The following is a 24,208-nucleotide window of genomic DNA, read 5'->3' on the forward strand; positions in this document are numbered from 1 at the left end:
TCTCTTCTGTCTCCTCTTACGACAGTGAGAAAATAAGCTTTTGCCTGTAGTTGTTAAATGGCATAAAAGCATCAGGCTATTACCCCTCCTTGGAGATGGAGAACTGAATAATGCCTGAGTTCCTTTTAGTGCTCTGAAATAATGGTACATAGGAAGAGAAAAATCTATGATTGATTCTAATGAGAAATCTTCTTGATGGCTGCATATAGATAGCTATTCATTAGGGAACTATTTAACTCAATCTCCAGGCAAGGCTCGTAAGCATTCAGCAAGTTTGTAAAACAACAGACGGTATTTAACTCAATGATAATTTTATGACTCAATGAGCTGGGTAGGTGTCTCTATGACCAGATTCTACTACCAAACTAATCAGTAGAGCTCTGCCTATTTGACTGCTTTTAGGTCTCGTGCTCTTTGTTTTTTGTTTTTTTTTTGTGGTACGCGGGCCTCTCACTGTTGTGGCCTCTCCCGTTGCGGAGCACAGGCTCCGGACGCGCAGGCTCAGCGGCCATGGTTCACGGGCCCAGCCGCTCCGCGGCATGTGGGATCTTCCCGGACCGAGGCACGAACCCGTGTCCCCTGCATCGGCAGGCGGACTCTCAACCACTGCGCCACCAGGGAAGCCCAGGTCTCGTGCTCTTTGGAAGCCTCTGTTTGACTGCTTTTAGAATTGAGAAATGTGACAAAGCACTGCAATGCTGTGGTAGCAGAAAGGAAATTAGTTAATGACCTAGAATAGTTAAACTGGGTACTCCGAGGGACTGAAACCAAAATAACAATCAGTACCTCGAACTTTTATGTCTTGAGCTTATAACCACATGCTAGACCCTGTGCTACACGCATCATATAATTCATTTTTCTCTTCACAATAAACACTTTGCCCCATGATAGTTGAAGAAACTGAGTCTTGAGAGAGTGTATGATTTCCTAAGGTCTCATGACTTTTTTTAGTCACAGAACCAGCCCTCAAACCTGAGTCTATCTACCAGAGTCTGGATCCTGAACATGATGGAGCTGGAGGGGGAGTGACAGTGCAGCTCGTGAATTTCCTATCGGTGGTCCTATTTTCACATCAAGAAAATAGAATTTCTATAAACTAAAGAGAGTGGTACTATAGAATCAGCAATGTGACATTTATTTACAGCTTTAAAATGATTTGGATAGAGAAGTAATTTGTAGGAGCAAAGTTTCTGTGGCGATCCTGTTTGCTGCTTTTCTTCATGACAGCTTGGTTGGCTTACATTTAGAACAGTTTTCTCACTGTCACTGTTTCTGAGCAACCTAAACCACATACTGCCTTCCAGAGATCTTTCAGACTTCTGACCACAGCCTGAAGTTAGCAATGCATTTGACATTCATGACCTAGTACATGTATGGGTCTAGGTCATATGTGAGTTTATATATAACTGAAAAAAATGTCAGAAAACTGTTCTCACCTTTACTATATGTGATGGACTTTGACATTTTCTATTCTTATTCATTAAAAATAAACCCATTAAGTTGATTTCATGGCCCATTAGTGGGTTACCACCTACAGTGTGAAAAGCAAAGCATTGTTCTTTGCATGGCAGAAGAGATTGTTGGAGTGGATGGAAAGAAAAGACATTTTGGTTGGATTAGGTCAAATTTACCTTCCTGTTTATACAGGAGGGGAGAAATTATGGTCCTGTTTAGGATGAATTTCCAGCTTTTCTGCACTAGATTCCACTCCTTAACGTGGTATGCATTTGAATTCTGCTAAGTCTTGGGGAGCAATCATTTTTGTTCAAATACAATAACAAAAATGAGTGGGCATTTCTCAAAAAGTCTGACAGCTGAAACAGTGAAACAATAAATCAACAGGATGATCAAAGCTTGAAAACACATAACACCTATAATAATCGTTAGAAGCGTAGCAGAAATGAGAAAAAAGAAACTTAGTTCAATTACACAGTAAGGTTGCTTACTTCAAAGTCAGTAGAGTGCTATAAGGTTATACTGTTGTTAAGATTAATTGCATCTATTCAGAATGTATTTGAATCTGAAACAAAACCTTAACAGGAAAAAAATCATCAAAGGGAGAAGACTGCATTTGAAGGGTCTTCTATATCAGAGAATCAGCCAATGATGGTTCCTTTGTTCTGTAATGTTTGTAATTCACCCTCCCCACCACCATGAACACTTAAAAGGCAATTTATTAAAGTCCTGTAGAAAAACTGAAGACATTTCCCGTCATTAAAACTCAAGGGCTGGTATTGCCCAGTGTTTGTTCTGCTAGGGAACCAGTGAGAGCGGAAATCCTGTGCTACCTAGTCCTGTAAGAAAATCTGAACCCCTGATTTAAGAAATCTTTATTTTAAATATTTTCTCATTTAATACTCCTTGGAATATTTTTTCGTGGTTATAAAAGTAAAGTCATATCTGCTTGTTATAAAAATCTAAACATTACATTGGGAATTCCCTGGTGGTCCAGTGGTTAGGACTGAGCACTTACACTGCCGTAGCCCAGGTTCAATTCCTGGTCGGGGAACTAAGATCCTACAAACCATGCAGCGCGGCCAAAAACCCCCAAAAACCCAAAAAACTAAACATTACAAAACTAATACAGAAAGGAAAAGGCCCCTGCAATTCAGATCCTTAGAAATAAACACTTCAAGCTGTTTGATATAAGGACCTCTTTACCTTTAAAGTGTAAGTTGTTCTTTTTGACTTTTAATCCAAGTAGAAAGACTTAGAGCCATTATGCCCTTCAACTTCTACTGCCAATAGAAGGTGACAATAATAATAAGTGTCTTATACATAATATGTTATATATAATTATTATAATAAAATAGATATCTCCAAATAGGTGTCTTAAGCATAGATGGCTTTGTTTCTCTCCTATAAAATAAGTCTGAAGGTAAGTAGTCTGGGGCTGATATAGTACAAATAATAGGCAATCATAATAGAACATTTGTTATTTCCTAGCCTTGTTCTAAGCAGTTCATACTCTAAGAGATAGATATTTGTTATCCCCATTTTACAGGTGAAAGAATAGAAAAACTAATTTGCTCAAAGTTATAGTTAGGAAGTAACAGAATTAGGGTTCAAAGCAGGGCAGTTTGGCAACAGATTACCACTAGTGTGGTAGTTTTACAGATTGCTTCTTTCTGCACTGCTGTTTCTGATGCATGTCTTACATATTCAAGTTGCCTCACTGACCAAGATGGTTGCTTGAGCACCAGCTTACACTTCAACCTTCCAGGAAGCAGGGAGGGCAGCAAAAAAGCTTTTCCTGTCCATCTGTCTGTCTTCATTTAATGGAGCTTTCCTAGAAATCCTTCTCAATGGCTTCCCCTTATATCTCAATTTGCCAAACTTAATCACACAGTCATATTTGGCTATAAAGAAGGTTGGGGACTATAGTCTTAATTGAGCACATTGTTAACCTGAATAATATAGGAGTGCTTTTAGTAAGGAGGTGGTGAGAATGAATGGTTAGGTAGGCCAGCATCTATTCTGGTTTAGGAATTGAGGAGAGTCAAGCATAAGAGCAGAAATTAATCATATGACCAAATTGTCACTGGAACTTTGGAAATGCAAATGGGATAGCTAAGGAAGAAAATTTTAAATGTAGTCCACAGTCCTGTTCAGAGTATTGATTTTAGAGGACTATTAAGGGTCTTCTTCTGGATAATGTTCTGTGCAATCTTTGTTTTATGCTTTGCACATCCTGCAGGATTGTTTATAATAGTGAACAATTGAAACAACTGAAATGGTTAAGTGAGTGTTTATATTAATGGTGCATTGATGTTGTGAAATATTATGTAGCCATTTAATATTAAGCTTGTTACATGCATAATTGGGAAAACCACTTATAAGTGAAAGCAGCATATAAAATTGGACTTAATATATGATTGCAACTGTGTAATATGTACAGAATATAGATTGAACTGAAATTCACCCAAATAACACTGTAATTGAGATCTCTGAGGAGTGGGGTTATGAGTGACTTTTAAATGTTTTAAAGATAATTTTCTGCATTTTCCTACGTGAGCATATGTTTATTTCAAAATCAGGATGAATTTCATTTTTATATATTCTAGGCAGGTATTTAGATATAAATACCTTATGTCTTGCATTTCTAGTTTTCTCCTTTAAGTTACAGATGGCCTTGAGGAGCAGTGCTTAAGACGTGGACATATTCAGAGCTTAGGCTAATGATAACAATAATAATAAGAGGAATAATAATAATAGAAAATGTATAACAATTTGGTAAGTGTTTTTATGCAAATGCCAATTTTCTTATCACTAAGCCATTCTTAAATAGTCTCTTGTTGGAAAAGATAGTCCTCCTTGGGCCTCCTGCACTCTAGAAGTCTTGCTGGGTATGCCAAGATTGCATACCCGACTACTCTAACCTGGACTATTTCTTAGGGTTGTTGTGTAGCTGGGAAGCTTGAGAGATGAGGTACATTCTCCCCAGAACAAAGACCAGGCTTGCTTACTATCTGCTATAAAAATGGTAGATCCCACAATTCAGTGTTCTCAGCTGCAATGCAGACACGCTATGTGTGCAGCATCCATCATGTTGACTTGGAGCCAGAGAGGACAGACATAAACATGCTGATGCCATGCCATGAGTAATAAAGTCCATGTCTTCTACCAGCATCCATGGAACGGTAACAGCCTAACTATTAGGCTAACTTTAGCTTGCAAGTAGGTTCAAATCACATCCCAGACCTGACATCTCTATGTTCTGAAAATATGAATTCCTTGTAGTTACTTTTACTGAGGAAGCAATTTAATACATTTTGCAAGTATACTTACCAATTGGTCCCCATCTCTACTTCGATCACTGGTTTTTGCCCTCATAAAGATGGTGAGTCTCTCCAATACTATATTTCATATATATTCTTTGTATCTTTAGAGTGAATCTTGCTTTCTTTTAAATAGATGAACTTATTTTATTTATTTATTTAGGGAGATTGCGATTGACACATATACACTATTTTCAATTAATTTAATTAATTTATTTTTGGCTGCGTGGGGTCTTCGTTTCTGCGCACGGGCTTTCTCTAGTTGTGGTGAGCAGGGGCTACTCTTCATTGCAGTGCACAGGCTTCTTTTTGCAGTGGCTTGTCTTGTTGCAGAGCATGGGCTTTAGGTGCTGGGGCTTCACTAGTTTTGGCACGTGGGCTCAGTAGTTTTGGCTCTCGGGCTCTAGAGAGCAGGCTCAGTAGTTGTGGCACACGGGCTTAGTTGCTCTGCGGCATGTGGGATCTTCCTGGACCAGGGCTCGAACCCATGTCCCCTGCACTGGGAGCCAGATTCTTAACCACTGCACCACCAGGGAAGCGCTCTTGCCTCTTTTTTCATAGCTTTTATCATTTACATGTATGTGTCTTAAGTGAAGAAGCACAACATCTTTCAGGTCTATCCTGTATGATTGTGCCCGTTGGTAACTATACAGACTTGCCTGGCTAAGATAGTCATTTGAAGCTGAAATACATACCAAATCATTTGCCTTAGTGTGGGGTTACCTCCACCTGGCAGAAGGGGCACTTTTTTCTAATTTGCATAAATTTACCACCTCTCACTAAGGCATGGGCCTATGTGAGGATCCTGGGATGGATATGTGTGTGTGTGTGTGTGTGTGTGTGTACGTACCTCTTTCTACTTTCCATAAAGGTATTCTATGAACAAAGGCCCTGATGACCTGGTGATCTCTTGTTTATCTTTTCCTTCTGGGTGTCTGTTTAGCCCTCTGGGCATCTATTCCGCTCTCTAACAGAAGCTGTGAGTTACAGAACTAACCAGCTTCACATCAGTCTCTTGGGTGTGCAGACTATGTCGGGTTCTGCAGGCTCTGAGACCAAAGAGAATTCATTAGTCCTTCCACACCAGAGATGTGGAATGCAGGATCAGGGCTGGTGTGATGGGCTTAGGGGACAAGGATGATTTACTCAGTCTGATCTTGGTATTTTTCTTCTTAGGAATATGATCTGTTTATAAAAGAAGTTTTGCAAACCTGAATGCCTCATAAGGTTTGATTCACGTTGGTTAAAAACAGTAAGCTTCAGAGTCCTATGTTGAAGACCGTATTAAAAAAAACAATATAGAAAAACATATCTAGAATCTAAATCTCTATCCAGTGCCTTTGATTAACCAGAAATTTTCCTTTGTTTCAATTTCACCCAAGGATAAGATTTTCTTGAACTATGAAAACCTCAAACCAATTTTTTGTAGGACAGTAGACTTTATGTGTCTACTATTCTGCTTGAAATTATGTTTGTCACTTAATCTCTTTCTGAATTTTTTCTCTTGAGTACATTTCTTTTTTACTCAAACCGGTGTTGTTCCTAATTAGAAATTTAAATTACATCTGCTGCAGTTTGTACACACCAGGATATATTTATGTAATACTCTTAGCCAGCCAAGATATTTTTCATGACTCCAACATACCATTTTTTTCATAGAGTGCTTATTGATGAGACCTTATAAAAATGCACAAGAATGTGCACAGAGAGGCAGTTGTGTAGCTCAGGAGAGACCTCACAAGGAAGAGATTTCTTACATATATATATTTAAGATCTGTCTTATGCTGTTCTTTATACGTTCTCCCTTAGTATATCTCATGGATATGTGCTGTTGGAAAGTGAAAATAATCTTACAAATGGAGATATTTCATTAAATTTCAATGAGGTAATTAAGGAAACTCATTTTCAAACGTATACATTTATTTCAGTGGCTTGAATGTTGCTTAATCAGGAAATGACCAGAATACTAAATACAGGTAGGTTGGGCTTGTCTCCATCAGTAGCTTTGAGAGTCAGGCTGTTGATAGGGATGACCTGGAGGTTAAAACAGCAGAGGCCCTTGCTGTGGGTGGAAACTACTTGGCTGAAAACATGAATAAGTTGTATTTGTTATTCATGTGAAGGAAAAGCTAAGAGAGAAGGGATGAATATTTGTATCTACCCAGGCATTATGCTCTGCCACAGGATATTAAAAAATAAAAAGCCGATCCTGAGACTTAAGCTCCTCTTCCTATAGGAAGGAAGAGGAATAGAGGCTCCATTATTTGGCAATGCTTTCTTCTGAATATTATATTTCAGATTTGACATTTTCAGCCAATAAAATATTGCTAAGAAGGTTGCTAAGGAATTCTCTAACATAAAACATTTATTACTGGGACCACTGTCCTTGAGCCTGGGGTTATGTTTAAATGTTTTCGATTAAAAGCCTCTGATTTCAAGGCTAGATAATTCTCCCCCTTTTTTCATGGCCCTATATTGTCTGGGTACTTGTTGGCTACACATGTTGGCCATAGATTGACCACAGTCCTATTCCTAAGACGAAAGATTCTAGTGTGATATTGTCACACTTAAACTTAATCAGATTAGATATTGCAGAATAAAATCTTTTACAAACTGCTTTTTCTTTTCAAACCTTTCCTGATATTTTCATAAGAGAGATTCATGGAACTTGGAAAATTCTCTATGAAGCTTCTCTTAGCAAAGTGCTAGTACAGAAACCCTTTTTGCCACTTGAGGTCCTATCCTTTAAGCCTCAACTTGCTATTCTTCTCTGAAATTTTCTACTCCTCTGGGGTCTCACTGACTCCCCTCCACCTTGCATCTCTGACTACTTCCATCATTCCACTTTGAGGCTTGTTTGAATATCCTCGTGGTCTGCTCTGGTGGTTTCATGAATTGTTCCTAATTAAAGTGTAAGCTCTGTTAAAGGGGTTGGTGTCTGTTTTTTTGTATCTCCCCTCATGCCTCATAAGCCCCTAACATAACAAGTCCATAATGGGTGCTTGGCTAAGTAGATTTACTTTGTTTGGAAGTCTTTCAAGAGGCCGAAGTTAAGGACAGTCATATTTTATGTTTTCTACATTGAGCTGAATACTTAGCTCCAGACACCCACCTGGTCTAAGTCAAAAGTGCTTGGTTTGAGTCTCAGCACTATTGCTTAATTAACCTCATGATCTTTGGCATATGATTTAACATCTGTGTCTTTATCAATGATTTATTAATCCCTTAATTCCCTTTTAGTCCAAATGTTTGAAGACAGCTTGATTGATCTACAGCACTGGTTCTCAAAGTGTGGTCCCCAGGTCAAGAGTATTATCATCATCTGGGAACTGTTAAAAATGCAAGTTATAGATGCCCCCCGTCCCATACCTACTGAATCAGAAACTCAGCATTTTACAAGCCCTCCAAGTGATTCTGATGCATGCTAAAGTTTAAGAACTACTGATTTGCAGTGTAGTCAAATCCCTGGTATGGTGAGAAGCTCCATACCACAATGTTAATGGACATTGATGATTCTGCAGTCATTTCACGGTTGGCATTTAAATCCAGTATCTCGTTTCATCTTTAAGGCTCTGAAGAATGGCTCAGTATTGCGTCATACTCAAGTTTTCAGGTACTACCCACAGAACTGCAGCTCCTTAGCTTCTATAAAGTGTGGACAATTGAGGAGTGAAAAATCTTTCTGAGGGTGAACAAAGAATATGCAATGGACAGGGGATTAATTTCCAGCGGCAGCCTCCTATTTTTGTATTCATCCCATTGTACGCATGCTAGGCTACACATGCAACGTCTGCTGATATACGTTAGGTAATTGGGCATCCAGCAGCCCTGTTTGCATGCAGAGGTGGTTGCACACCTCCCATGTACAACTTGAAAACTGAAGCCCAGTTTGAAGCTGGCTGAAGGCTTACTGCTAGGAAAATGAGATAAGGAAGAAATGGCTTCCGTTAATCAGCGCTTTTGGCCTCTACTGTTCAATCTTTGCTAATTTATCCTTTGAAATTGTACGTTCCGTGTTGGACAAAGACTTCTAAGAGTATCTGGGATTTTTTTAAAAAGACCTACATTTATAAGCTGATTGTATTTATCCGTAACATTTCCCTTCACACTGTACCTACATGTACGCTGCAGTCTTGCTGTGCTGTATTTTTGCTCTATGAAGTATTCATACTTCTGTGGGACGGCATGTATCATCACAAAGAGCCACCCCCCAGCACAGACTCACGGACTGGGTCTCTGGCATCATTTCATTTCAATTCAGCCCACATTCATCAAGCAGCTACTTTGTGCCAGGGGCTGGGCCTATATGGATCCCTCAAGCACAGTTTCTGCCCTCAAAAGCTCACAATATTGTAACAACTTCTTGCACCTTAGTGGTGAATATTTTTGCTTAAATGAAGTCTTCCCTGGTCCCCGCTCCCCACCCCCGCACCCCAGAGAATTGAAGTGACTTCTTACTTCTCTGAACTCCTGTTTGTCCCCGACCTGTGTCCCCAGGAGAATGAGGGGCCCAACGGACCCCTGCCTAGAAGTCAAAGCCCCAAAACACAAGACTGTGGCCATCTGGCCACTCAGATGGGTCATCAGGAGGAGGTGGCTGCATTGCAAATGGCCCCTACGCCCAGTTTGTGGGAGCCAAAAATGTGTGTTTCCTGTACTCCTGTAGTGAGTGACATGGAAGAGAATGCCAGTCATCTCAAAGGGATGTGCCCATGAGCGCCACCTGGAGGCACAGTGGATCCCTACAAAGACAGTTTACCAAGAGCTGACCCTGAAGAAGTCACTTGTCATTCTTCATCAACTGCTTTATATTTCCATATGTGGCCGTGTGCACTTGTTTTACTTTACCAGATAGATTGTAAGAAGAACACACCTGGGTCTTAAGAGGAATATTATCTTTCCTAGTACCTATTTGATGGTGATGATCATAAATACAGTATATTATCAGAAAGAATTTATGGTGCTTTATATGCATTAATAATTTCTCATGATAATCGATTTTTTTCTCTTCATTCTAGCACAGGTGCATATACCTTGATGGTACCAAATGAAAAACGAAGAAATGAGATGCAACGGAGTATGTATTTTATTTACCATTCAAAATACTTCTCATTTTTTTGGTTTTTAAACTACAGTTTTTGTTACTTTTTACATATTTTTTTAAATATTTATTTTTGGCTGCGTTGGGTCTTCGTTGCTGCACGCGGGCTCTCTCTCTAGTTGCGGCGAGCGAGGGTTACGCTTCGTTGCGGTGCGCGGGCTTCTCACTGCAGTGGCTTCTCTTGTCATGGAGCACGGGCTTTAAGCACGTGGGCTTCAGTAGTTGTGGCTCACGGGCTTTAGAGTGCAGGCTCAGTAGTTGTGGCACACGGGCTTAGTTGCTCCCCAGCATGTGGGATCTTCCCAGGCCAGGGCTCAAACCCGTGTCCCCTGCATTGGCAGGCAGATTCTTAACCACTGTGCCACCAGGGAAACCCAACTTTGGCAGTTTTAATTATACCTTTTAAAATTATTCTATTTTAGTGCTTCTAAATTTGTTTCTCTGTGTTAATAGCAGAGCTCATTGCATGGTTATAAATCTGAGGTTTCTCATTGGGTGGCTTCTCTTGTTGCAGAGCACAGGCTCTAGGTGTGGGCTTCAGTAGTTGTGGCACATGGGCTCAGTAGTTGTGGCTCACAGTCTCTAGAGTGCAGGCTCAGTAGTTGTGGCGCACGGGCTTAGTTGCTCCACGGCATATGGGATCTTCCCGGACCAGGGCTCGAACCCATGTCCCCTGCACTGGCAGGTGGATTCTTAACCACTGTGCCACCAGGGAAGTCCCTGTCCCATTCCTTCTTAATGGAATTTTTTTTTCATTCTGTGTGTTCCCATAATTTTGTAACTATCAGAGTCTACCCTCTGCTGTTTTTATTCGTGACTTCACTTTCCTTCTTTAGATTATAAGCTCTTTGAGGGCAGGGGCTACATCTTACTTGTTTTTGTGCTCCTTGTACCTAGTGGGCATATAACATGCTTAACTGAAGTTGTACAGTAAAATAAATGCTGCCCTTTAAAGTTACAGTATTATACCTTAGAGTTGGAAGGAGAACTAAAGTTCATTTAATTCACAAAGAAGTTCTGAGGCTTGTTCAAGTCAACTGTGGGGCTAGCACTGAGATTCTGTGCTCTCCTATCTTGATCTCAATAGGAAATTTAATTTTGTAATGACCAATGGACATAAGGGCACAGCAGGAAAGCAGCTCTATAAAGGTCTCCACTGGACAGGTAGGCCCCTGGGTGGTACACCTGAGTCTGTGCAGAATATGACAATCACAGCTATGCTAACACAGTGACTGTGGGCACTGCCTGCAGGTGACCAATGGAATCCCAAAGATTCTGGCGTTTTACAAGTTTTTGATTTAAATAGTTAACAGGACTTTAAGCCTCAGTGCAGTCTGTATTTTTGAGATGTTTCAGAAAGTTTTTTTCCCTCTAATAGTTAAAAAATATTATAAATGGACGTTTGAAATAATCACTTCTAATGAGATTCGGGCATACATTGGAAGAACAGAACTAGTATCTCTGGCGCCCCCTGCTGCCAGTCAGTGTATATTTGGGGAATGAGCACTGCTCTACAGGGAGTAGGCTCAGCCTAGTGGTTCCAAGTGCCAGGAATCTGAGAGGCCTCGTTCCTCATGGTTACATTAAGCTTGGGGAATATTTAAAATCAAGTGAATACGGGCATTAGAATTTTATGGGGATTTGTGTTTACTGTGTGTGAAAAGTTCTTATTGACACATGAATGTTTTGCACACACTCTCTATAGGAAACTTTTAACATTAAATGATATAGGGTTTGAAAAATGCCAGAGTGGGAGGAAAAACTGAACTTCTTTATTTAGTAGGAGTTCAGATTGTTTTCAATTTTTAAAAATAAATTATTTATTTTTGGCTACATTGGGTCTTTGTTGCTGCGCGTGGACATACTTTAGTTGCAGTGAGCGGGGGCTACTCTTCATTGTGGTGCGCGGGCTTCTCATTGCAGTGGCTTCTCTTGTTGCGGAGCATGGGCTCTAGGTGCGTGGGCTTCAGTAGTTGTGGTGCACGGGCTTAGTTGCTCCGTGGCACGTGGGATCTTCCCGGACCAGGGCTCGAACCCGTGTCTCCTTCATTGGTAGGTGGATTCTTAACCCCTGAGCCACCAGGGAAGCCCCAGTTTTCAAATTTGAAGCTTCTGTGAAGACTCTTGGAGAGAAAGTGCCTTAGGGTGAGCCCAAGGGGTTAGGAGTGGGTGGGTGGTGTCTTCCTTTCCTGGATATCTCGTCCACTCATGCTTGCATGTAGTTAATTGTCCATCTGATGGTGGTCTGTTATGCTTTCAAGGGAGCAGTTCCCTTTTCACGCTCTAATAATTGATGATTTGATATTTCTCACCTGGCTTAGTGGCTGCAAAAGAGCTGGAGGACCTGGAGAGGTGGAAGGAACAACAGAGGATGAAGCCCATTAACCTGGCACCCACGCAGCTAGGTAAGCCAGCAAGCCAGGTGCTTGAATGCGGAAGGACAGGGCCACCCAAGGATCCTGTTAGCACCTTGCCCACATCTGTCTTTCAATGTACGTTATAGGTCATTGGACCATTGTGTTGCTTGAAATGGAATGCATTTAATGTCAAAACATGCACTTAAAGTCAAAAGTATGCAGGTATACCGTTGTTTCTGATTTTCTGCAAGTAGCAAATGGATGATGCCACAGTTATGTGGGAATAAAAGGATGGCTTAATTGCCAAGTAATTTAGAGCCTCTTAGTTGATCAGCTCTGAAGAAATCTTACCTGGGCACTGCATATGCCCTGTCATAGCTTTTGCTCCCATCCAGATTAGTGCTATCACAAGCATATTAATCATGGCAGTTAACTGGTTATGGGAAAAAGAATGAATGGAGAGTCAATTCCAACACTAAGATGCGAGTGGGCTGGGGACACAGGGTGGGTATATAGAGAACATCGCCTGTGTTTTCATTCACAAATAGAGACTTTTGGGCCTCTGGAACACGTGGCAGTGTGATGAATTGTCTGTGCTGCCTTTGCCTGGTGTTTGAATCATTCAACAGGGAAGCTCTCTAATGGGAATCATTCACATCTTCTCTTTTCTCTTCCAGAAGCAGCTGAGAGCTTAAAGGGCTGGACACACAGTTCCCACAGATGTAGTTCACACAAATGTGTTACGAGTCAGAGGCCACTTACTCTCACAGTGTTTTTTATCTATTTATTTATTATTTTGGCTGCACTGTGTGGCATGCGGGATCTTAGTTTCCCTACCAGGAATCGAACCCACGCCCCCTGCAGTGGAAGTGCAGAGTCTTAACCACTGGACCGCCAGGGAAGTCCCTCATAGTAGGTGTCAGGAAGTATTTTTTCCAAGATGTAGGTAAAAATAACCTAATTTGTTAATCATTTAGTGAGTGCAAGTAGTAGTATCATCCTCCTCCCACTGTATTTCATGAGAGGGGTTAATCTTGTGTCACCTTTTTGCTGAATAAGCTGCATTTGAGGGGTGGAACCTGGAGACAGCTTTGTCCTTCCTAACTGGCCCCCTCGCACCAGCTATGTGGGTCTTCTTTTTCTTATGTTCTTTGGATGAAGTTAGATTTTTTTGGTATGTCTCAAATAATAAAGTTGTCCAGCTAATTCTAGGCGTAAAATCAGTGTCATTTCAGTAATTAAGTTTAATCCTAAATACTGGTCAAAACTCTGTTACTGATAGAGATGAAAGCTTCTTCCCTGCTCCAGCCCAGGTCTATTTTGGATAGAAAGTTGGCAAAGGAAATGGGGTGTGGCTGAATTTTTCACTATTGACTCCACTGTTCCCAGATTCTGACCCCTCATGGGTCAAAGGGAGAAGGAGAGGTTAGGGTCTATAGTGCACCGATCCCAGTTTCTTCAAGTTTTGGTGTGTGTTTACTGTGCATCTCACCCCTGGGGTTCTTGGAGTTCTTCAGGGTCCCTCCTTGCCTGCCGGCCATGTCTCACCTGGACTTCCTTGATAGATATCATACTTTTTCCTGCTGGCAGTGCTTGGCTTCACCACTGGCTCTTGGTAGCTGGACTATCTTTGTAGAGCTCCATTGTACCTCTGGGTGGCCCACATGGGCAAGGCCCTTTTTAATTTATTTGGCCATGCCATGTGGCATGCAGGATCTTAGTTCCCCAACCAGGGATCGAACCCGTGGCCCTTGCAGTGGAAGTGCAGAGTCTTAACCACTGGACTGCCAGGGAAATCCAGGGCAAGTCCCTTTAAGATGACTTTAGATTGGCATTCTCTTTTCGTGACAACCAGATTGGGAGTGCAGGAAACACTTGTGCATTCTTCCCACAAACTCTGGGGATACAGGCCGTTTACCCTGCAGCCATCTCTTCTTTATGACCAGTCTGAGTAGCCACATGAGAACAGCCATGTGCCTTTTGGTTCTGACCTTCCTAAGCATGGGTCCACGAGGTCCCTCGGTCTCTTGGGGACACAGATTGAGCCCTTCAAGTGATTTTCATTAAACCTCTCTTACTTACATTGATGTGAAGATTCCTCCTTCCCCAAACACATACACAGAGAAGATGAAATTCACAAAGACATCTTTTCTCTGATTTCTACCTTCCTTTGACCTAGCTAACCTCTTTTATAGACTGAAGGTAGTTGCCAATTAAGGTTCCCCAAACTGGTTTTCAGTTACACCCTTGCAGGTCCTGCCTAGGGAGCCAAGCACTTGCCTTGGGGATTTGGAGTTGTTGGTGCCTACTGTCTTGGGGCCTTAACCAAAAAAGAGCAGGAGTTCTGCTATATGGTGTACCTAGGAATGGTCAAGGGGGAAGAGGGTAGCGAGTAGAAAAGAATTCTAGAATGTTTTAAACTTTGAGATGAGTTTTAAAGAAAACCTGCAAATGCTTATACATCTTTCTCCATTTTTATTTTTTAATTTAATTTTTTAATTTTTGGCCACGCCACGCGGCAGGTGGGATCTTAGTTCCCTGACGAGGGATTGAACCCACGCCCCCTGCAGTGGAAGGATGGAGTCTTAACCACTGGACTGCCAGGAACGTCCAACTTTCTCCATTTTTAAATTCTCAACTCCTCCTCTATTACTCCACCCCGTAAAAATATTGGAATGGTTCTAGGAGATACTGAAAGTGGCTGTAACATTAGATAAAAGCCTCAATAGCCCTCACTGTTTCTTTCCTTAGGGCCAAGACCAAACAGGTATTATAGAGCTTCTGGGACTCAGAAGTCTCTGTGGTGTCTTTATCTGTTCAATTATAACAACTATGATGAATGCAAATTGTTTTACTGCATCTTCTGTGCAAGTGAATCGTTCAGAGAACTGACACTTTTAGTGACCAAATCACCAGAGAATTATTTCAAAGGAATCTTTAAAATATGCACGCCAAGCTTGCATAAACACTGAGAAATCCCTAAACAGTAATTCTTAGATGATTATCAAATTGCAAGGATTTCTAGACCCCAGTTATTATAGGTTTAAGAGAGAGCAGATGAATGACCTAACATCCATATTTTTCTCTTGAATACCTAAAGAAAAGAACAATAAATAGTATGGATTGACAATCAATTTTAATTAGAATATTCCCATTGTACTTTTAAAAACTGGGTTATAAAGACTGTCTACTCGTCTCATGGCAAGACCTCTGAGGCTTTCCTGAGCTTTCACTACTTGAATACAGGGCAATAGAGTCAGAAGAAGAAAAACATTGGAAGCATCACTGATCACCATCTTTATTAGGTTAAGGAATGGTCATACTCTAGCAGAAAGAATGTTCTGGAATGTCCAGAGCACTGTTTCTTATTATTTAGCGTGGACCTTCAGGCGTGATTACAGTCTAAAGAAAAACTTGAATACCTACATGATTGAAAAACCTTAGTAGCACTGTACTCTTCTTGGGGGAATATGGCCTTATGTTTCTGTCCAGCTCTTTCTCTTTTTTGCAATTACTATTGTTTAATGTCTTATTTAAAAAACTGGTTATGTTACCGAACCAAATTTGGGCCTGCTCACCCATGCGCAGTAAAGCCAAGCTACTGACGCTGGGTTGTGATGAAGGGAAGTGCAGTGCAGTAAGGCATCATCAGCCAAGGAGGTGGGGACAGCTAGTGCTCAAAAAACCTGAACTCCCCGATGGGTCTCAGGAAAGCATTTTGAAAGGCCAGGTGAGGGAGGGGAGTGATCAGCTTGTGCACAATTCTGATTGGTTGACAGTGAGGTAACAGGGCTGGCTGTGTCACAGGGGTTAACTTGGTCAATCCTTAGGCTCCAGAAGGCTTGGGGGCTATGTGCTCATGGTCATCACGTGCTTACATCTTCCATTTGGTTTTAGCATCTGTAAAACAACTCAGGAAATGTGCATCAGGTACTATTCTCTAGGTGCTTCACGGAGGAGCTAAAGCAGAGGATACAGGGGAGGGGTCTGTCCCGGGAAGAACCCATGGGGTCTTGCTCAGTTACAGTTCCCCCTTTTCTTTGATACTCCTTAATCTTGAGGAGAACAGGTGTTGGACAAGAAAGGGAGTAACGTTTTGGGTGGAGGTTAATCATAAACTCGGCAGAGGAACTCGGTTGTAGGGGGACTCGGTTTCAGTTATGTCCTTATTTCAAGGGGTAAGAAAATGTTAAAGAAACTCATGGTGTAGACTTACTATGTATTTAATTAGTCTTTGATGGCTGACAATTCTGCTTAACGTTCATATTTCACCTTTAGGACTTTTTTTTTTCCTTAGGTGGAAACCAGTCAGAGTTTGAAGTCAGGCAGAGACAACAACTTCAACTGATACAATCTAAATACCAGAAAAAGGTCAGAATCCATCTCTTTTAGCTTAAATTTGGCAAGAAATTGCAGTACCAGCACTTTCAAAGTAACCATGAAATAACACAGTAACTTTAGCAAAAGCATAAAACCTTCAAACAAACTGCAAGAGAAAGTCTCAAAAATCAAAGAAGTCAGGATGTGAGAAGTGAAGGGATAAATATTGCAAATTCTCACCCAAGCTGTCTATCAGTCACTGAGACCTTTGGTAAAGGGGTTTTTCCCCCCTAGTTTAAGTCTCTACTATATTTAGAATATTCAGGTTCCAAGAACACGGATCTGTTTACTCCAATCCAGTGCTGAAAGTACTACAAAATTTTTTAAGATTCCAGCAATTTTTTTTTTTAACAGTGAACTCTGAGTTTTATAATCAGGAAAAATTACCTGCCCTTTCTTCTCTCCAACCTGGTGGAGGTGGGTTGGGTACAGTGGAGACAGAAAGACAGATACCAAGGAAGAAACACAAAGAAATTTCATGGGCAGCAGATGTGGCCTGACCATCATCTGTGACCTAAGTAGCTCGAAGAACCAACCTATAATCATGGCGTGCTATAGCACCAAAAAAACTGTAATTTGCCTTTCATCATAATTTTTTAAACATCTTTATTGCAGTATAACTGCTTTACAATGGTGTGTTAGTTTCTGCTTTATAACAAAGTGAATCAGTTATACATGTACATATATCCCCATATCTCTTCCCTCTTGCCTCTCCCTCCCTCCCACCCTCCCTATCCCAACATCTAGGTGGTGACAAAGCACCGAGCTGATCTCCCTGTGCTATGTGGCTGCTTCCCACTAGCTATCTGTTTTACATTTGGTAGTGTATATATGTCCATGCCACTCTCTCACTTTGTCCCATCTTACCCTTCCCCCTCCCCATATCCTCAAGTCCATTCTCCAGTAGGTCTGTGTCTTTATTCCCATCTTGCCCCTAGGTTCTTCATGGCCATTTTTTTTTTTAAGATTCCATATATATGTGTTGGCATATGGTATTTGTTTTTCTCTTTCTGACTTACTTCACTCTGTATGACAGACTCTAGGTCCATCCACCTCACTACAAATAACTCAATTTCATTTCTTTTTATGGCTGAGTAATATTCCATTGTATATATGTGCCACATCTTCTTTATCCATTCATCTGCTGATGGACACTTAGGTTGCTTCCATGTCCTGGCTATTGTAAATAGAGCTGCAGTGAATATTGTGGTACATGACTCTTTTTGAATTACGGTTTTCTCAGGGTATATGCCTAGTAGTGGGATTGCTGGGTCACATGGTAGTTCTATTTTTAGTTTCTTAAGGAACCTCCGTACTGTTCTCCATCGTGGCTGTATCAATTTACATTCCCACCAACAGTGCAAGACGGTTGGACCTTTTCTCCACACCCTCTCCAGCAACTATTGTTTGTAGATTTTTTGATGATGGCCATTCTGACTGGTGTGAGATGATATCTCATTGTAGTTTTGATTTGCATTTCTCTAATGATTAATGATGTTGAGCATTCTTTCATGTGTTTGTTGGCAATCTGTATATCTTCTTTGGAGAAATGTCTATTTAGGTCTTCTGCCCATTTTTGGATTGGGTTGTTTGTTTTATTGATATTGAGCTGCACGAGCTGCTTGTAAATTTTGGAGATTAATCCTTTGTCAGTTGCTTCATTTGCAAATATTTTCTCCCCTTCTGAGGGTTGTCTTTTCATCTTGTTTATGATTTCCTTTGCTGTGCAAAAGCTTTTAAGTTTCATTAGGTCCCATTTGTTTATTTTTGCTTTTATTTCCACTTCTCTAGGAGGTAGGTCAAAAAGGATCTTGCTGTGATTTCTGTCATAGAGTATTCTGCCTATGTTTTCCTCTAAGAGTTTGATAGTGTCTGGCCTTACATTTAGGTCTTTAGTGCATTTTGAGTTTATTTTTGTGTATGGTGTTAGGGAGTGTTCTAATTTCATTCTTTTACTTGTAGCTATGCAGTTTTCCCAGCACCACTTACTGAAGAGGGTGTCTTTTCTCCATTGTGTATTCTTGCCTCATTTATCAAGGAAAAGGTGACCATATGTGCGTGGGTTTATCTCTGGGCTTTCTACCCTGTTCCATTGATCTATATTTCTGTTTTTGTGTTAGTACCATACTGCCTTGATTACTGTAGCTTTGTAGTATAGTCTGAAGTCCGGGAGCCTGATTCCTCCAGCTTCATTTTTCTTTCTCAAGATTGATTTGGCTATTCAGGGTTTTTTGTGTTTCCATACAAATTGTGCAATTTTTTGTTCTAGTTCTGTGAAAAATGCCAGTGGTAGTTTGGTAGGGATTGCATTGAATCTGTAGATTGCTTTGGGTAGTATAGTCATTTTTACAATGTTGATTCTTCCAATCCAAGAACATGGTATATCTCTCCATCTGCTGGTATCATCTTTAATTTCTTTCATCAGTGTCTTATAATTTTCTGCATACAGGTCTTTTGTCTCCTTAGGTAGGTTTATTCCTAGATATTTTATTCTTTTTGTTGCAGTGGTAAAGTGTTTTCTTAATTTCACTTTCAGATTTTTCATCATTAGTGTATAGGAATGCAAGAGATTTCTCTGCATTAATTTTGTATCCTGCTACTTTACCAAATTCATTGATTAGCTCTAGTAGTTTTCTGGTAGCATGTTTAGGATTCTCTGTATAGTATCATGTCATCTGCAAACAGTGACAGCTTTACTTCTTTTCCAATTTGGATTCCTTTTATTTCTTTTTCTTCTCTGATTGCTGTGGCTAAAACTTCCAAAAGTATGTTGAATAAGAGTGGTGAGAATGGGCAACCTTGTCTTGTTTCTGATTTTAGAGGAAATGGTTTCAGTTCTTCATGATGGAGAACGATGTTGGCTCTGGGTTTGTCATATATGGCCTTTATTATGTTGAGGTAAGTTGCCTCTATGCCTGCTTTCTGGAGGGTTTTTTTCATAAATGGGTGTTGAATTTTGTTGAAAGCTTTCTCTGCATCTATTGAGATGATCATATGGTTTTTCTCCTCAGTTTGTTAATATGGTGTATCACATTGATTGACTTGGCGTATATTGAAGAATCCTTGCATTCCTGGGATAAACCCCAGTTGATCATGGTGTATGGTCCTTTTAGTGTGCTGTTGGAGTCTGTTTGCTAGTATTTTGTTGAGGATTTTTGCATCTATGTTCATCAGTGATATTGGCCTGTAGTTTTCTTTCTTTGTGACATCTTTGGTTTTGGTATCAGGGTGATGGTGGCCTCGTAGAATGGGTTTGGAAGAGTTTGAGAAGGACAGGTGTTAGCTCTTCTCTAAATGTTTGATAGAATTTGCCTGTGAAGCCATCTGGTCCTGGGCTTTTATTTCTTGGAAGATTTTTAATCATAGTTTTAATTTCAGTGCTTGTGATTGGTCTGTTCATATTTTCTATTTCTTCCTGGTTCAGTCTCAGAAGGTTGTGCATTCCTAAGAATTTGTACATTTCTTCCAGGTTGTCCATTTTATTGGCATAGAGTTGCTTGTAATAATCTCTCATGATCCTTTGTATTTCTGCAGTATCAGTTATTACTTCTCCTTTTTCATTTCTAATTCTGTTGATTTGAGTCTTCTCCCGTTTTTTCTTGATGAGTCTGGCTAATGGTTTATCAATTTTATCTTCTCGAAGAACCAGCTTTTAGTTTTATTGATCTTTGCTATCATTTCCTTCATTTCTTTTACATTTATTTCTGATCAGATCTTTATGATTTCTTTCCTTCTGCTAACTTTGGGATGTTTTTGTTTTTCTTTCTCTAATTGCTTTAGGTGTACGGTTAGATTGTTTACTTGAGATGTTTCTTCTTTCTTAAGCTAGGCTTGTAATGCTATAAACTTCCCTCTTAGAACTGCTTTTGCTGCATCTCATAGGTTTTGGGATGTCGTGTTTTCATTGTCATTTGTTTCTAGATATTTTTTGATTTCCTCTTTGATTTCTTCAGTGATCTCTTGGTTATTACATAGTGTGTTGTTTAGCTTCCATGTGTTTGTATTTTTTACAGATTTTTTCTGTAATTGATATCTAGTCACATAGCATTGTGGTTGGAAAAGATAATGGATATGATTTTAATTTTCTTAAATTTACCAAGGCTTGATTTGTGACCCAAGATATGATCTATCCTGGAGAATGTTCCATGAGCACTTGAGAAGAAAATGTATTCTGTTGTTTTTGGATGGAATGTCCTATAAATATCAACTAAGTCCATCTTGTTTAATGTATCATTTAAAGCTTGTGTTTCCTTATTTATTTTCATTTTGGATGATCTGTCCATTGGTGAAAGTGGTGTGTTAAAGTCCCCTACTATGATTATGTTACTGTCGATTTCCCCTTTTATGGCTGTTAGCATTTGCCTTAAGTATTGAGGTGCTCCTATGTTGGGTACATAAATATTTACAATTGTTATATCTTATTCTTGGATTGATCCCTTCATCATCATGTAGTGTCCTTCTTTGTCTCTTGTAGTAGTCATTGTTTTAAAGTCTATTTTGTCTGATATGAGAATTGCTTCTCCAGCTTTCTTTTGATTTCCATTAGCATGGAATATCTCTTTCCATCCCCTCACTTTCATTCTTATGTGTCCCTAGGTCTGAAGTGGGTCTCTTGTAGACAGCATATATACGGGTCTTGTTTTTGTATCCATTCAGCCAGTCTATGTCTTTTGGTTGGAGCAGTTAATGCATTTACATTTAAGGTCGTTATCAATATGTATGTTCCTGTTACCATTTTCTTAATTGTTTTGGGTTTGTTATTATAGGTCTTTTCCTTCTCTTGTGTTTCCTGCCTAGAGAAGTTCCTTTAGCATTTGTTGTAAACCTGGTTTGGTGGTGCTGAATTGTCTTAGCTTTTGCTTGTCTGTAAAGGTTTTAATTTCTCTGTCAAATCTGAATGAGATTCTTGCTGGGTATAGTAATCTTGGTTGTAGGTTTTTCCCCTTCATCACTTTAAATACGTCCTGCCAGTCCCTTCTGGCTTGCAGAGTTTCTGCTGAAAGATCAGCTGTTAACCTTATGGGGATTCCCTTGTATGTTATTTGTTGTTTTTCCCTTGCTGCTTTTAATATTTTTTCTTTGTATTTAATTTTTGATAGTTTGATTAATATGTGTCTTGGTGTCTTTCTCCTTGGATTTATCCTATATGGGACTCTGTGCTTCCTGGACTTGATTAACTATTTCCTTTCCCATATTAGGGAAGTTTTCAACTATAATCTCTTCAAATATTTTCTCAGTCCCTTTCTTTTTCTCTTCTTCTTCTGGGACCCCTATAATTCGAATGTTGGTGCATTTAATGTTGTCCAAGAGGTCTCTGAGACTGTCCTCAATTCTTTTCATTTGTTTTCTTTATTCTGCTCTGCAGTAGTTATTTCTACTATTTTATCTTCCCGGTCACTTATCCGTTTTTCTGCCTCAGGTATTCTGCTATTGATCCCTTCTAGAGAATTTTAATTTCATTTACTGTGTTGTTCATCACTGTTTGTTTGCTCTTTAGTTCTTCTAGGTCCTTGTTAAACGTTTCTTGTATTTTCTCCATTCTATTTCCAAGATTTTGGATCATCTTTACTATCATTCTCCTGAATTCTTTTTCAGGTAGACTGCCTATTTCCTCTTCATTTGTTATGTCTGATGGGTTTTTACCGTGCTCCTTCGTCTGTTGTGTGTTTCTCTTTCTTTTCATTTTGCTTAACTTACTGTGTGTGGGGTCTCCTTTTCACAGGCTGCAGGTTCGTAGTTCCCGTTGTTTTTGGTGTCTGTCCCCAGTGGCTAAGGTTGGTTCAGTGGGATGTGTAGGCTTCCTGGTGGAGGGGACTAGTGCCTGTGTTCTGGTGCATGAGGCTGGATCTTGTCTTTCTGGTGGGCAGGACCACGTCTGGTGGTGTGTTTTGGGGTGTCTGTAACCTTATTATGATTTTAGGCAGCCTCTCTGCTAATGGGTGGGTTTGTGTTCTTGTCTTGCTAGTTGTTTGGCATAGGGTGTCCAGCACTGTAGCTTGCTGGTCATTGAGTGAAGCTGCGTCTTGGTGTTGAGATGGAGATCTCTGGGAGATTTTCGCTGTTTCATATTATGTGGAGCTGGGAGGTCTCTTGTGGACCAGTGTCCTGAAGTTGGCTCTCCCACCTCAGAGGCACAGCACTGACTCCTGGCTGGAGCACCAAGAGTCTGTCATCCACACGGCTCAGAAAAAAAGGGAGAGAAGGAAAGAAAGAAAGAAAGAGAGAGGGAGGGAGGAAGGAAGGAAGGAAGGAAGGAAGGAAGGAAGGGAGAAAGAAAAAAATAGAATTAAATTAAAATAAAAAATAAAAATAATAATTAAAAAATATTTTTTAAAGTAATAAAAAGAAAGAAGGAAGAGAGCAACCTAACCAAAACACAAATCCACCAATGATAGTAAGTGCTAAAAACACTGCTATAAAAAAAAAAAGAGAGAGACCGAACCCTAGGACAAATGGTATAAAAGCAAAGCTGTACAGACAAAATCACACACAGAAGCATACACATACACACTCTCCAAAAGAGAAAAAGGGGAAAAAAATATATATCATTGCTCCCAAAGTCCACCTCTATTTGGGATGATTCATTGTCTATTCAGGTATTCCACAGATGCAGGGTACATCAAGTTGATTGTGGGGATTTAATCCACTGCTCCTGAGGCTGCTGGTAGAGATTTCCGTTTCTCTTCTGTGTTCGAACAGCTCCTCCTTTAGCTTTGCATTTGGCCCCGCCTCTGCGTGTAGGTCGCCTGAGGGCGTCTGTTCTTTGCTCAGACAGGACGGGGTTAAAGGAGCAGCTCATTTGGGGGCTCTGGCTCACTCAGGCCGCGGGGAGGGAGGGGTACGGATGCGGGGTGAGCCTGCGGCGGCAGAGGCTGGTGTGACGTTGCACCAGCCTGAGGCGCGCCGTGTGTTCTCCCGGAGAAGCTGTCCCTGGATCATGGGACCCTGGCAGTGGCGGGCTGCACAGGCTCCCGGGAGGTGAGGTGTGGACAGTGACCTGTGCTCGCACACAGGCCTCGTGGTGGCGGCAGCAGCCCCAGCGTCCCACGCCCATCTCTGGGGTCCGCGGTGTTAGCCGTGGCTCGCGCCCGTCTCTGGAGCTCCTTTAAGCAGCGCTCTTAATCCCCTCTCCTCGTGCACCAGGAAACAAAGAGGCAAGAAAATGTCTCTTGCCTCTTCGGCAGCTCCAGACTTTTTCCCGGACTCCCTCCCGGCTAGCCGTGGCGCACTAGCCCCTTCAGGCTGTGTTCACACTGCCAACCCCTTTCCTGTCCCTGGGATTCGACCTCCGAAGCCCGAGCCTCAGCTCCCAGCCCCGCCCGCCCCGGCGGGTGAGCAGACAAGCCTCTCGGGCTGGTGAGTGCTGGTCGGCACCCATCCTCTGTGTGGGAATCTCTGTGCTTTGCCCTCCGCACCCCTGTGGCTGCGCTCTCCTCCGTGGCTCCGAAGCTTCCCCCCTCTGCCCCCACAGTCTCCTCCCGCGAAGGGGCTTCCTAGTGTGTGGAAACCTTTCCTCCTTCACAGCTCCCTCCCACTGGTGCTGGTCCCGTCCCAATCCTTTTGTCTCTGTTTATTCTTTTTTCTTTTGCCCA

At 41.0% G+C, this 24,208-nt stretch overlaps 1 protein-coding gene across 3 annotated transcripts in view; it reads left to right on the forward strand.

Moving 5' to 3' along the window:
* Positions 1 to 24,208, forward strand: part of EPSTI1 (epithelial stromal interaction 1) — a gene marked incomplete at its 3' end in the record, with an annotated part of 102,983 nt that overhangs the window by 5,426 nt on the left and 73,349 nt on the right. For all 3 annotated transcript variants that reach the window (XM_082601925.1, XM_082601926.1, XM_082601924.1), the window contains exons 2-4: positions 9,797 to 9,855; positions 12,201 to 12,284; positions 16,534 to 16,607. In XM_082601925.1, the coding sequence (XP_082458051.1) occupies positions 9,797 to 9,855; positions 12,201 to 12,284; positions 16,534 to 16,607 (217 nt within the window). The remainder of the gene's footprint in view (positions 1 to 9,796; positions 9,856 to 12,200; positions 12,285 to 16,533; positions 16,608 to 24,208) is intronic.

The sequence above is a fragment of the Mesoplodon mirus genome (assembly GCF_964341445.2).
Source record: "Mesoplodon mirus genome assembly, chromosome: 17".
In the NCBI taxonomy this organism is placed as follows: Eukaryota; Metazoa; Chordata; class Mammalia; order Artiodactyla; family Ziphiidae; genus Mesoplodon; species Mesoplodon mirus.